The 12669-nt window shown below is 57.5% G+C and overlaps 1 protein-coding gene across 1 annotated transcript in view; it reads right to left on the bottom strand.

Moving 5' to 3' along the window:
• Window positions 1–2018: 2018 nt before the first annotated feature.
• The window catches only part of Plxnd1 (plexin D1), a 54632-nt gene continuing 43981 nt past the window's right edge, over window positions 2019–12669 (bottom strand). The window contains exons 21-36 of the mRNA XM_045133569.1: window positions 12184–12291; window positions 11989–12101; window positions 11197–11301; window positions 10632–10762; window positions 10192–10390; window positions 8792–8938; window positions 8444–8600; window positions 7359–7462; window positions 7219–7282; window positions 6660–6694; window positions 6314–6418; window positions 5858–6021; window positions 4885–5032; window positions 3554–3694; window positions 3288–3362; window positions 2019–3139 (exon numbers count right to left, since the gene is read on the bottom strand). Of these exons, the coding sequence (XP_044989504.1) occupies window positions 3023–3139; window positions 3288–3362; window positions 3554–3694; window positions 4885–5032; window positions 5858–6021; window positions 6314–6418; window positions 6660–6694; window positions 7219–7282; window positions 7359–7462; window positions 8444–8600; window positions 8792–8938; window positions 10192–10390; window positions 10632–10762; window positions 11197–11301; window positions 11989–12101; window positions 12184–12291 (1913 nt within the window). The 3' untranslated portion in view covers window positions 2019–3022. The remainder of the gene's footprint in view (window positions 3140–3287; window positions 3363–3553; window positions 3695–4884; window positions 5033–5857; window positions 6022–6313; window positions 6419–6659; window positions 6695–7218; window positions 7283–7358; window positions 7463–8443; window positions 8601–8791; window positions 8939–10191; window positions 10391–10631; window positions 10763–11196; window positions 11302–11988; window positions 12102–12183; window positions 12292–12669) is intronic.

Below are 12669 nucleotides of genomic sequence, written 5' to 3'. Positions count from 1 at the left end.
TGGTGGGCTGCATGGAGGCAAGTCTGTAGGCTGGGCGATGACTCCACATGGAGCAGGAGGATGCTGAGGCACTTTCAGGAGAGTGGAGAGAAGGAAAAGGGGGTGCATCTGGAGGATGCCGGCTTGGGAGAGGAGCAGACATGGAGAAACTGAGGCACTCAGAGCCCCAGGCCTCTCCCTTCCTGCCGCTCTGCCTCTCCCCTTTCTCCCTTGGAATCCTTGAGGCTGTCTAGTCCTGCAGAGAGGGCTTCCCAGGGGGCTCTGTAACGTGGCTGTCAGCAGGCTCATGAGGGGCACCCCAACGGATGGCAGGCTGGTGCTTCCCACCCAAGAGTCTCTGCTTCTGCCTCCTAAGACTGAGGAGGGACCACGGAGACTCTGGTTTCCAGGAATTGGACACTGGCAGGGCCCTGGCCCCGGTGGCAGGCTTGCAAGGGAATGTCCAGCATCTGAGACTTGGGGAGTCCCCGCTCCTCATCTGCCGCGGTTCCTCCCCTTTGGGACGCTTAGATCGAAGATGCTCTATCCAAACAGCTCTCTGCCCGAGTGCCCACGGGTGCTAGATGAGTCTTTGGGGCCACAGACAGGGACTGTAGACAGTTCACAGAGGTTGGCTACCTTTCACTGAGAGTGACCCTGGAAACTAGAACGTCTCTGTTTGCAGACCCACTCCTGAATTTCAACAAGGAGCTAGCTGCATGCTAATCAGTGCGAAGCCAGACTGCAGAATATCTAATGACTCAGAAAGATGTTCCTGACATATTGTCACAGGAGGGGGATGTCAGGTTGCCGGATGATTAGACTTACCCCACCTTCACTGCCAGCCCCCCCTCCCCCGCACAAGTGTGCCCTGGCATGGCAGTGACCCTGGGAACACAAGGGAGGCTCTTATTCTCCTCAGACTTTTGTGTGTGTGTGTTTCCTGTATTTCTTTGGGAGATGTGAATTCATTCTGGAATCAAACCTCCCCCTCAAAGCAAACCCAGACCTATCAAATATGCCAATAACTGAAATAAAATATGCAGCTTAATAAGAAGGAATCAATGCTTTGAATAGGAAATTTGAAAGATAAAGATACTCTCCGCCCCGAGCCGCGGTGGGAGAGAGCTATTTTTAAAGTGAGAGATTGTTTACTCATCTCACTTTTCTGGTGAATTCTAGAACAGGGCTTGGTGGATTTTGTTTGTTGGAAATTGTTTTGCTCCTAGGTTTTACTGTCAGCAAGCACGGTGGTAAAGGGTTTTCCATGATGAAAGGGACACTTGTGTGAATGGCTGTCGCTCAGAGGCTAACTCTGCAATGTCCTGCTCCTGGGGCTGGGGACAGCCACTTGAACTTCTGGGGCCCAAGGCGGTCAATGAGTGTATGTCACCCAAGGTCACATGGCTTGTGCTGTGTGGAGCAGTCTAGGCAGGAACTGACCTTAGGGAAACTGTGAGCTTCCCTGTTTGAGGCATGGGGTGCGAGACATAATCTCCCAGATGGGTGAGAAATTCAGTGCTCCCCTCATATTAGGGGGTCACCATGGGGATTCTGGCCTAATGGAGACATGAATAAGGAAGGAGCCATCTTAAGTCTATGGTCCCCATTTTGCCTCTCCATGACTGTGTGAGCCTTGAGGAATCCCTCAGCTTTGCTGAGCCTCAGTTTCTATATCTCTGAAATGGGGGCAATGTTATACTCCTTGGGTTTATATAAAGATAAGGGGAGGCAGGGATTGGGGTGTGGTTCCATGGTAGAGTGTGTGCTAAAGTGGTTAGAAGCAGTACTCATTCAAGGGTCCGTATCACGTGGTGGTAGTAATATCTTCTTGAAGGGCCTGTGGTGACTGAGGAGCACCACGGTCACTCTTCCAGTAGGCCAAGGGAGGAATTTGTCCCTAGTCTTAAGCTGTGGCTGAGGCAATGTATGTGACTACAGGCCCTACTTTTTCTCTGCCATAAATGGGGTGACAAAACAGTCCCATCTCTGCCCCCCCCCGACCTTGATCATTTCAGGACAAACACTGAAGCCCACTGTAGGTTTTCCCGGCAGGCTTTTATTATAAAGAAGGTTCCAGAGAGTCCCAGCCCTCCCTTGCAGCCCAGCCCCCTCAGGCTCTACTAAGCCAGTCCAGCACTGCTGAGGCCTGCAGCGAGGGGGCTGCCAGGTCCTTCAGCCACCGAGGGTGGCCTGGGATGGGGAAAATGGGGGTGTTTTCTACCTTTCCCTGGAACAGTCATTTCCAGTGTTCGCCGGGAGCCTGGGGACCCTCCTGGGTCCTCTGCACAAGCGGCAGCTATTCACAGTTGGCGTGTGATAAGTTTTTTTTTGTAATATATAAAAGCTTTTTTTTAAAACAAAACAAAACCAAACAAAAACAAATTTAAAAAAATGGTGCTATCTTTAGAAACACTTCCAGAAAGATTGAGTAGCTCAGCTACAGCCTTGCATCCTAGCCTCTCCCCCTTTCCTGGGGACCAGGAATCCCCAGCCTGGCCCCTTCTTTTCCCCTTCCCTGTGTGCAGTGGGCACTGCCCACGCTGCCAATAGCCGTTGGAGTCACAGAAATCTAATCCTGTTTGGAATTGTCAGTGGCTAGGGACCCCTGTGGGTGAGGGACAGGGACAACAGCGGGTAGAAGAAACTGGTCACAGGCTCCCTTCTGCCAGTTGGATGAGGTAGTGTTTCTGGGCTGCAGCCTCCTCTCCCCAAGAGAGCTGGACGGCCTGGTACAGAGCAAGTGGGTGATCACAGTCCAGGTCTTGCTGGCTGGGCAGGGGCAGCCTGACCAGGGACTGGCTGCGGCATCCATGGGCCCTGTCTGAGAGTCAGTCTGGGGCAGGTGGAAGGGATAGCCGCTTCAGAGGACAGGGCTGGAAGCTCTGCCGCCTGGCTCCAAGAGGCCAGTGCCCTCCCTCCTAGCCAGAGCTGTCTCCTCTGGCCAGTTCAGTCTGAGTGAGAGGTGCAGGGGGAAAAAAACACGCAGGAGGCCCAGGTGGCCTGTTTCGCAGCAGCAGCTCCCACGGCCCCCCGGCTGAGCTCAGGCCTCGCTGTAACACTCGTAGATGTTGTTCTCCATGAGAGCCACCACCTGCTCGAACTTGTGCTGTAGCTGGGTCCTGCGGGCTGTGGGGTTGGCCTCCAGGGCAGCCATGATCTGGCGGGGGTGGGGAGGAAGCCCATCTTAGATCTCGGGGGACTCACCCATTAGTGACTCTTCCCAAAGGTCCTAGAGCAGGGAGTCCACCTGCCTGGGCTGAAACAGGGTGATGCCCAGACAGGGGCAGAACATGGGGACAACTCACCTGTGGGCGATACCGCTTGGCATATTTATAAATCTCTGCCATGGCCACGTTTGTGTTGAACTCATTCTGGTATTTCTGTAAGAAATAGGAGGGAGAAAGGGCAGTTAACCTGCAGGCCCTGGCCTACCCCAACCTCCCATAAACCCTCAAATCCTGGGGATGTTTTGGTTTTCTGGACCCAGAATTCTAATCTCCTTACTCCATTCCTCCCCTCACGCCCCCCACCCCCACCGCAGGCCCGCGAGCCCTGCAGGCTGGCCACCCACCCGTGACTCCTCGGCCAGGTGAGCATTCATTTCCTGCTCACTGAGCGGTGTCATGTCCTGGATCTGCTTGTAGTAGCGCTGCACAACCTTCCGGTACTCGGGGATCTCCTTGGCGTACAGCAGCTTGTTGGTGGGTGAGTCCTGGACAGGAGGATCATGGGAGTCAGGTGGCTGTGAGGCAGGACTCAGAGGGCCTTCTCTTTTATTTATTTATTTATTTTTTTAAAAAATTACTTATTTATTTGAGAGTGACAAAGAGGCAGATAGAGATACATAGAGAATGGGCGCGCCAGGGCCTCCAGCCACTGCAAAAGAACTCCAGACGTGTGCGTCCCCTTGTGCATCTGGCTAACGTGGGCCCTGGAGAATTGAGCCTCGAACCGGGGTCCTTAGGCTTCACAGGCAAGTGCTTAACCGCTAAGCCATCTCTCCAGCCCTCAGGGGGCCTTTTCTGATAGTCCTTAACCCCCACTGCCACACAGATGGGCCCTATGGGGCCTCCCCTCCTGGCACAGGCTTTGCTGGGGGGGGGGGTGTGGTGCTGTAGGACGGTGACCCGCAGGGGGACCTTCTCTTAATGGGAAAAGCTCTCAGGCTGCGTGCCAGCTCTTTATCACAGGCAGTCCCTTTTGTTTGTACCCTTATTAGGGTGATGGGACTTGGTGGGTGAGATGGCTGGAAGCTGATTGCTGGCTCTGGGGAACATTTCCCACCACATGCTTCCAGCACCCGCAAGCATTGCATGTGCTGAGTGAGCTCCCAGATCCTTGTTGACAACAGGCATCCTGCCTTCTGGGGATGCGTGTGCGAAACAATGCCATCTCCTCCATCGTGGGCTTGCCGGGATTCATGGGCTAGATGCAGGGCCATGCCCCGTCCCCATCCCACACTGCCAACCTAGCTCTTTCCCCATAAGCACGTATGGCCCCGGGCTCCACCTAGTTGGACAGGCCACCCTTCCTCTTGGAGAACTGTTCTGGCCTCCCCTCTGTGAGGCCCGCGGGTCCCCTGCCCTCAGACAGAAGCCTGTCTCTCCTCGAGAGGTCCTGCCACCTGTTGTCCCCTCTTGGCTCTTGCCTATCAAGGGCCACTGCCTAGAGCCAACACCTGATGCTCAGATGAGGTGAAGTGGGATCATGTGGCTCTCCAGGCCCACACTGGCCTCCTTGGGCCAGCTCACCAGGGGCTAGTTAGTGTCCATGAGCTGCTGTGCTGTGCTGGCCTATGGGAGCCTGTTTGAGTCAGTGACCTGATTTTCTCACCACCCCCAACCCTGTACCTCCAAGGGGCCACCTTGCCCTCTGCACCCCCCAAGGCCCCAAGCAGCTGACCTTGCCCAGCTGCAGGTCTGAGATGGAACAGGCATCAATGAAGGCCTGTGCGATGACAGAGAGGCAGGCGTCAATGTGGTCCGTCTTCTCAATGTCGAAGACAAACTGGGGGTTTTTCAGGATGTTCACCCAGAAGCGGAGGGGGAGGCTGAGGGGGAGGCGTGGGGTGGGGGGGAGACGTGTGAGCCTGAGCGATGGGGGAAATAGACAGGCCCCTGGAGCCTCTGGGTACCTTGCTTGTCCCTCTCCAGCCAGCTTCAGGCTGAGCTGGCCCACCTCCACCCCTGCAGAGCCTCCCTCCCTCCTGCTTGCTTGCTGGGCACTTCCAGCAGGTTCTGGTTCTCATTAGAACCCCTCCTCCCAGTCTCACATGCAGCACCAAGTCCAGCCTCAGCACCGGGGCATGGGTGGCAGACGGGAGGTAGTCCTGGAGCCTAGGTCTTGTCCTCGGGAGGCCAGAGAAGGCTATCTCCCACTAGCCATGTGGAACCTGGGGTGTCCGCCGCCCTCCACCCCCAGCCGGGAGAGAGCTTCTGCGACCACTGAGAAATTGCTCAAGCAGACTGTTCGCTGAGGGCCAGGCGGAGCCTTTTCATGATCCTATCAGTGGGTAGGTATGACTGAAAAGCTAAGATGTGCCTCAAAGGAAGCTACGAACTGGGTGTAGAATTCAAGCCTGCAGAGTGGGCTGACGCTCCCCACAGTGTCCCCCTCTGGACAAAAAGGGACAGGAACAGTGAGGTAAGGGCGAGCTGACATAGAGCTCCCTGGTTTCACAGAGGGGGGAAAACAGCACAAAGGGAAGACGCTCGCTCAGGACTGACCACACGGCCAGGAAATGGTAGATTGAGAACGGACCACAGGCAGGTGGTGTGTGAGGCCAGGCGCTGCCTCCCAGTGCCACGGCTGCCCAGATGTCACCTGTAGTGACTCCCCCCACCACACACACATCCCCTGTGCCTGCTGCAGCCACCTGTTGGTCTTCCAAATGTGCAGGGTGTCAGGGTCCGAGATGCCTCTCTTCTCTGCCTGCTCCTCCAGGAAATCGAAGAAGTACTTAACGGCCAGTGGGGGCTTGTCCTCCCGGATGCTCAGGATGGCTTTGAATAGGTCATCCAGAAACTTCTGTAGTGTGCCCTGTGGGAAGCCACATGGTATCAGCCTGCTTGTCGTCCCCCCCCCCCACCGCCGCTCCCCAGGTGCCCTGGCCTCAGAAAGATCCTAGGGCACAGAGGTGGGAGTTGGGGTCAAAAAGTGGGCTAGTGTGTACGTTCTGGCACTGAGCCATGTGACCTGGGGGCATCCTGCCTTCTAAGTCCCCACTGCCTTTTGCCCACTGGGAAACAGAACACATAGCCCTCTCCCTACTGGGCAGGGACCCCATTGAACCCCTGTGTCCCACAGAGGGGGAGATTGAGGCCTGGCCCACCTTGGTTGACAGCAGCCGGGTCAGGTAGATCTCTGGCAGCACCTTCTTGCGGTGGCTCTGCCGGTGAGACTTCTTGGGCTCTGCCAGCTCATCGGTGGGCAGCACCTGGGAGGCAGTGGAGTGAAGTGCCCGTACCTGGTACCAGAGATGTCTGCCCTACGCGCTTGGCACCTAGCTTTGTCCCATAGACTCCGTGGCTCCTCTGGGTGTTAGCCCCCCCCCCCGCCACGCCCTCAACCCAGCTTTCCCAGGGCCTGGAAGCACTTTCCTGGAGGCCCAGGGTGGCAGAGAGCCAAAGCCACGCCCAGTACAGCCGGCTCCCCGGGGCTCAAGGCTGGGTACTCACCAAATGGAAATACTTCTCAGTGTCCAAGTCTTTCACTGCGAGAGGCAAAACACATGATAAACAAACAAAAGGAGTGGAGGAGAGGAGAAAGATGGCCAGTCATAAACACATACAAGCACACACGCACACACAAGAGGTCAGGGACAGAGAGAGGCCCCAGTAGCAGGGTGAGAACTGCATGCTTCCCTCACCCTTCCTACTGCAGACACCCAGATCCCTCTTGCTACTTCAGGAGAGACCCTCAGAACCTCAGGCTTTCAGGCCTGGGGTATGTGTGTGGGCACTGGAGGCAGGAGCAAAGCCCAGAGCCCAAGGGGCTATGCCAGCATTCCTTAACCTGGCCTCTGTCCAGGCCTCGTGGAGCCTTATCCTGCCCTCCCAGGGCCTCTTCCAGCTGCCCATAGGAATCAGCTGGATGAAGCTTGGCTATGGGCTCTGGCCCAGCAGCATTGGAGCAGGGGAGGGTGACCCCTGGAGCCTTAGTCCCCCCCCCCCCCCCCGTGCTATTCGGAAGGGGCCCAGGGAAGGTTTAGGTCTCCCCCACACTCCTCGAGGCTACCTCTGCCTATAGTGTTGTCCTTCTTGTCTGTAAGGCTCATGGCCAGGGAAGCACCTTCAGGAATCTGTCAGAAGGGAGAGGATGAGGTCAGAGGTCACAGAGGAGAGGAGGGGAAGAGGCGAGGGTGGAGCTGGGCGCACCTTGTAGTGGGCCAGTGTGTTCAGCTTCTTACGGCCATCTTCCACCACTGAAGTGTCGTCCAGGTCCCGCAGGACATAGCTCTGGGTGCTCGAGGCAAACCATTCTGCGGGAGAAGAGAGCCGCCAGGGTAAGGGTAGGGGCGGTCTGGGGCAGCCCAGTCGGGGCCATCGGGAGAGAAGCTTCCTGTTCTCTCTGTGGACATGCCATGTCCCTCAGAGCTGAGGAGGAGAAAAACAGAGGGAAGCCCTCGCCCCCAGGCTTCTTAATGCCACAGTCACTGATGAAGCAAGATGCCCAGCGTAGGAGGCCATGCTCTTCCCATGGCTCCCATTGTCCTCAGCACAAAGTCTGGGTACCCAATTCTGCCCTTCCGGTGAGGGGGGCAGAGCACCTGCCTGGCAGCCACAGTATGTTACCTGACATTCAGTCCAGACAACTGTTGCACCTTCCAGTTTATCCTAACAGCTCAAAGACGAGAACAGGGCTCGGCGGTATGCTAATTGGTCTATGACTCCTATACACCCTTCAATACCCATTCCTGACCGCCCCTCAAGAGAAAATGGGAACATGGAGCCTCCTGCCTCTGCCATTGAACTCCAGATGCTTATGCTACTTTGCATGCCTGGCTTTACGTGGGTACGGGGAAACAGAACCCAGGCCAGCAGGCTTTGCAGGCAAGTATGTTTAAGCACTGGGAAATCTCCCCAGTCCCCCCTTTTTTTAAAATGAAAAAAAAATGCATTTGAGAGGGAGAGAGAGTACAGGCATGCCAAGGCCTTTTTCCACTACAAACAAACTTTAGACACATGCAATCACTTCATGCATCTGGCTTTATGTGGGTCTTGGGGAATCGAACTCAGGCCATCAGGCTTTGCAAGCAAGCACTTGTAACCTCTAAGCCACCTCTCCAGCCCCACGGAAAGCCTCTGATTGTCTTTTGCCGTTGCCCGCAGCGGCTCACGCCACAGGTGTGACGCAGGCTGATGCAGACACCACGGATAGCAGCGTCCCTCGGGGCCTCAGACAGGGCAGAGGCGGGAGGCTAGCGCAGCCAGCCCCGGGGGCACAGGCCCACCCTGCTCACCGAGATCCACGTCCTCCGCCCGTGGCCACTGCGAGTAGGGCACATTCTTGCAGAAGGCCTCCAGGATCTTCTCCTTCACCTGTGTGAGTGTGTCGGTGTCCATGGCGCGCACGCTCAGGGAGTCCATGCCACAGCCCTGGAAGGATACGTTCAGGTTCTGCAAGAGAGAGACGGGGTCTGAGTGGGAGGTGAGCGGGAACCGCCATTACTACACAGGCCTGGTGACCTGGCCTGGGCTGGGGGACACGGGGGGGGGGGTGGGGGGTGGATCTTGGTCAAGATTGGACAGCCAAGCTCGGGATGCCTTCCCAGCCGCTTGCCCAGGAGAGCCCCGCCCACCAGGCTCACCCGGGGCTTGGCCTCGATGTTCTCCCTCAGCAGCCACTCCTCATTGAGTGTGTAGCGGGCCTTGCCCGTGATGGCGTCGATGGAGCCCTTGTTGATCTGCTGCTTGATGGCACAGAGCAGCAGGAAGAAGGGCTCCCCCACCGTCTCCTGTGGGTGTAGGGGGTAGGGGTCAGGGCCAAGCCTACCCCCCTCACTGCTGGTCCCCTTCCATGTTCCAAAGCCTGGTCTGCTGGAGTGGCCCCTGCAGCCACCCACGCCGCCTCAATGGCGTCTCTGTGGACTGCTGCCCATGTGTATGTACTATGGAGGGGCTACCACATCTCAGCAGCCTATCCAGGGACCAGCTGTTCTCATTCTCTGAGACTCAGTAGAGGGCAAGCACCCCGCTAGGTTTCACCTCGCAGGAAGAGCAGAACTAGACTCAAACCCTGGACCAGCTGAGTCCCATACCGGGCATGGACCCTTGCTACTATTCCTGGGCGAGGAAATGAGGATGCCTCGATGAACCCAGCTCACCTGACTGACGGCTGTGGTGAGTGTCGGCCCGCCCAGAGCTCACACCCACCTCATCGTCTGTGTCTGGCTAAAGGGGACCCACTACCGCAAGATGGCCTTACTGGCCATTACAAGCAGTGCCCAGCTGTATGGGGAATTCTGAACTGTACACAGCGAGTACATCTGATGGGAAAATTAACTATGGCAACAGCCGGCCTTTCCTCCTGTGCCCAGGCCCACGTCATTGGTGCCCTGTTCTATAAACAGAGGAGATCTGGCTGAGGTCACCTACAGTGGCCTGGGGACCTGAGTCTAGTGTCTGCTGAGGCCCCATAATCCCTAATCCTAATAGGCCAAAACGAGGCAGCCAGCAGGTAGCCAGATGCTCCGGTGGCTTCTCCCTTACTCCCTGCTTCCCCGCCCCCCGCCCCAAGATGAACCACGGGACTCTGTAAACAGGGGAAGAGGCCTCCTGTGACATCACTTAAGTTCCACAGAGGATGACGACTGCCCAGAGCCACACAGCGAAGCCGTACCAAAGCTCGGTCTCCAACCCAAAAGCATTTCAGGCCTCGCCTTTCTCCTGCTCTACGGCAGAGCTTGCTCTGTACTTGACTTTCTGTTTGCACCTTCTTCCCCTAGGGGCTGAGGACCGGAAACACTTACGGAACAAGACCCTGACACTGCTCTACCCCAAGTGTCCTGCGTCCCCCCGCCACCACCCCCCACCCGCAGCAGCATGCCAACCAGACCTTCTCTAAGCCACCGTTTCCCTATCTGTATGGGGGGGAGGGGGTGTCCCATGAGCTGGATGTCATCCCTCCCAGCAGAGTATGCCTGGGACCATCATGAAGTCAGGTCCGCCCTGGGGACGGAGCTGGGGTCTCGGCGGGGGCGGGGCTCACCCGCAGGCAGCTGTACATGCAGATGGACATCCAGTTGGTAAGCATCTTCTCTACCACAGACTCAGTGCGCCGCAGCATGAGCTTGGGGTTCTTGGCGGCCGAGGCGTCGATGAGGTCCACAAGCAGCTCCTTCATGATGCTGGTGTAGTACTCCAGCTTGCCGTGCAGTGCGATGGTCAGCAGGGAGGCCAGGCTGCACCTGTGGGCGTATGGTATCAGCATGGACTGGCCTCGCCGGATCAGGTAGGCTCCGGACAGCGGGGGGAGTGGGGAGGAGGACTGGGAGACCCTCCCCCTACCTGTGAGCCCCACACTGGGTACCCCGGCTGGGGCACAGACAGATGCACACGCAGAGTCCGTGAACCCTGGACCCAGGTGATGGCAGCTAGCTAGAAGACGTGGCTACCTACATACGCTCGGCCTTGGCCACGGGCCCTGACCTGTCGCGGACGGCGAAGTCCTTCTGCTGCTCCAGTGCGTGGACAAAGACGATGAGGAAGTGCTTGTTGTTCAACAGAGAGGAGAACAGGCTGACCCCCTCCTCCATGCTGGGCCGGCAGTGCTCCGGGATCTGCAGAAGGAACTCCTGGTGGTAGGCATCCAGGGGCCCAGGGCCTAACCTACGCCAGCACTCGTGATGGCTGCTCGTACACCTCCCAGGATGAGGGACTTCCTACCTGCCTCTGCGGATGCATCCTTACTCCTCCTGCCTACAGCAATGGCTCAGTGAGCAGAGGCAGCCCAGCATCTGCTGTGTGTGTGTGTGTGTGTGTGTGTGTGTTGGGGGGGTTGTCTCATTTTCTACTCTGCAAGCAGCAGGTACGAGGGGATACAGCCCTCTACCCTCTCTACCTGGCCTGAGGGATCGGTACCTACACCACCCGCTTAAATGCCTTCCAGGATGGAGGGCTCGCTACCTGCTCGTGACTGACCCTTGGCGTAAGATAAGCTGGAAAGTGGGACCCAGGGTGAACACAAGAGCCCCTTGGGGATTGGGGTACTCACATTCCATTCTCCCAGCAGTGGGTGGGTCTCCTGGGGTGGGGAGCTGCCCTGGGAGTTGAGGGTCTGGGAGGGCAGCACGTACCGCTCTTCATAGAGGGAGGAGCACTGCCAAGGAGAACCCAGTGCCTCAACACTGCTGCCCCGCCACTGCGTGGGAAGGGCGGGGGGCTGCTGGGAACAGCAGGGGATAGTGGGGAGGCCCGGGGCTTCCAGAGGGACAGACAGTAGCTGGACTAGGCTATGGTATGCACGAGCAGGGGGCCCAGGGCTTAGGAGAAAGACAGGTTGAGTGTCCAGTGGGGATTCCAACTGCGGCTGACAAGAGCCAAGGAGGATCCTGCAGTAGTGATGGAGCCAAGGGCTTCCCTGGACGACTATGTGGCGGACAGTGAGGTCAGGGGACGGGCCACCAGCACAAATGCCTGTGCGGGCCAGGGAAGGTGAGGAGAGGACGCGACAGCAGCTACTGGAATGGCAGAGGAGGTGTGACAGGAGAAGTCGATGCAGAGACCAAGGCAAGTTTGGCAGTGAGTCCCTGGAACCCCTCACCACCTTGGGTGAGGCACACCCAGCATGGTAGAGGGGGACTGCCAGCCAGTTTCTGAATGGAGAGAAGTAAATGGAGAAGCAAAGCCGGGGGGGGCGGGGGATGGCGGGGGTTGACAGGCAGCCCCGCCACTGGGTGGGGAGTGTGGGTTTTGCACTGCTCAAGGGGCCCACACTGCACAAAGGTGCCTGGTTGGTGACGTCCCCTGGGTGGCCAGCGTGGTAGGAGGGCAGGCTCGGGCTGACCTTGGGGAAGAAGGTGCGGGTCACAAAGTGCTTATATTCCAAGAAAGGAATGCCCTGGCTGCGGTTCAGCTCCTTGGTGAGGTCTGTCATGTCTGTCTGCAGCTCCGCAAAGCCTGTGTGGACAAAATGACAGCTGTGAGCAGACCTAGCCCAGTCCAGCACTGTCCCACCCGGGCCCGGCCCCGGCCCCACTACCTTTGCGGATCTCCTCGCGGATCTGCGACTCCATCTCCTCCATCTGCAGCAGTGTCTTCTGCCAGTAGCGCTCGGCGCGGCGGCTCTTAGTACAGAAGACGAACAGTGCTGTGGGCAGCAGAGAGACAGCTGAGGCCTCCGGAGCCCACCAGAAAGCATTTGCTGGCACCAGCTATGGGCAGGTCATGGGCCTGAAAGGAGGGGTCCTGACCAGGGGCCTCCGCGCCTCTGAGCAGGAGGTAGACAGGCATTCTTGGCCCTTCCGTCCTCCCTTCTCCCTTCCGGAAGGTCTAGCTCCTACAGGACTCGGGGCTTGGGGGGGCGAGCCATCAGATTAACCCTTCATATCCCTTTCTCAGAAAGAAAACGCATGTGTATCAAATCATGGTTCTCAGTGACTTTCTCTGGGTCAAGGAGTCACTGGGGACTTCCCTTTTCCTCCTGCAAAGCTCTGGTCTGTATGAGTGAGTTAAGATACTTTCAAAG

This window comes from Jaculus jaculus, chromosome 14 (genome assembly GCF_020740685.1).
Source record: "Jaculus jaculus isolate mJacJac1 chromosome 14, mJacJac1.mat.Y.cur, whole genome shotgun sequence".
Taxonomy (NCBI): Eukaryota; Metazoa; Chordata; class Mammalia; order Rodentia; family Dipodidae; genus Jaculus; species Jaculus jaculus.
This window is presented reverse-complemented; position numbering and strand designations above follow the sequence as displayed.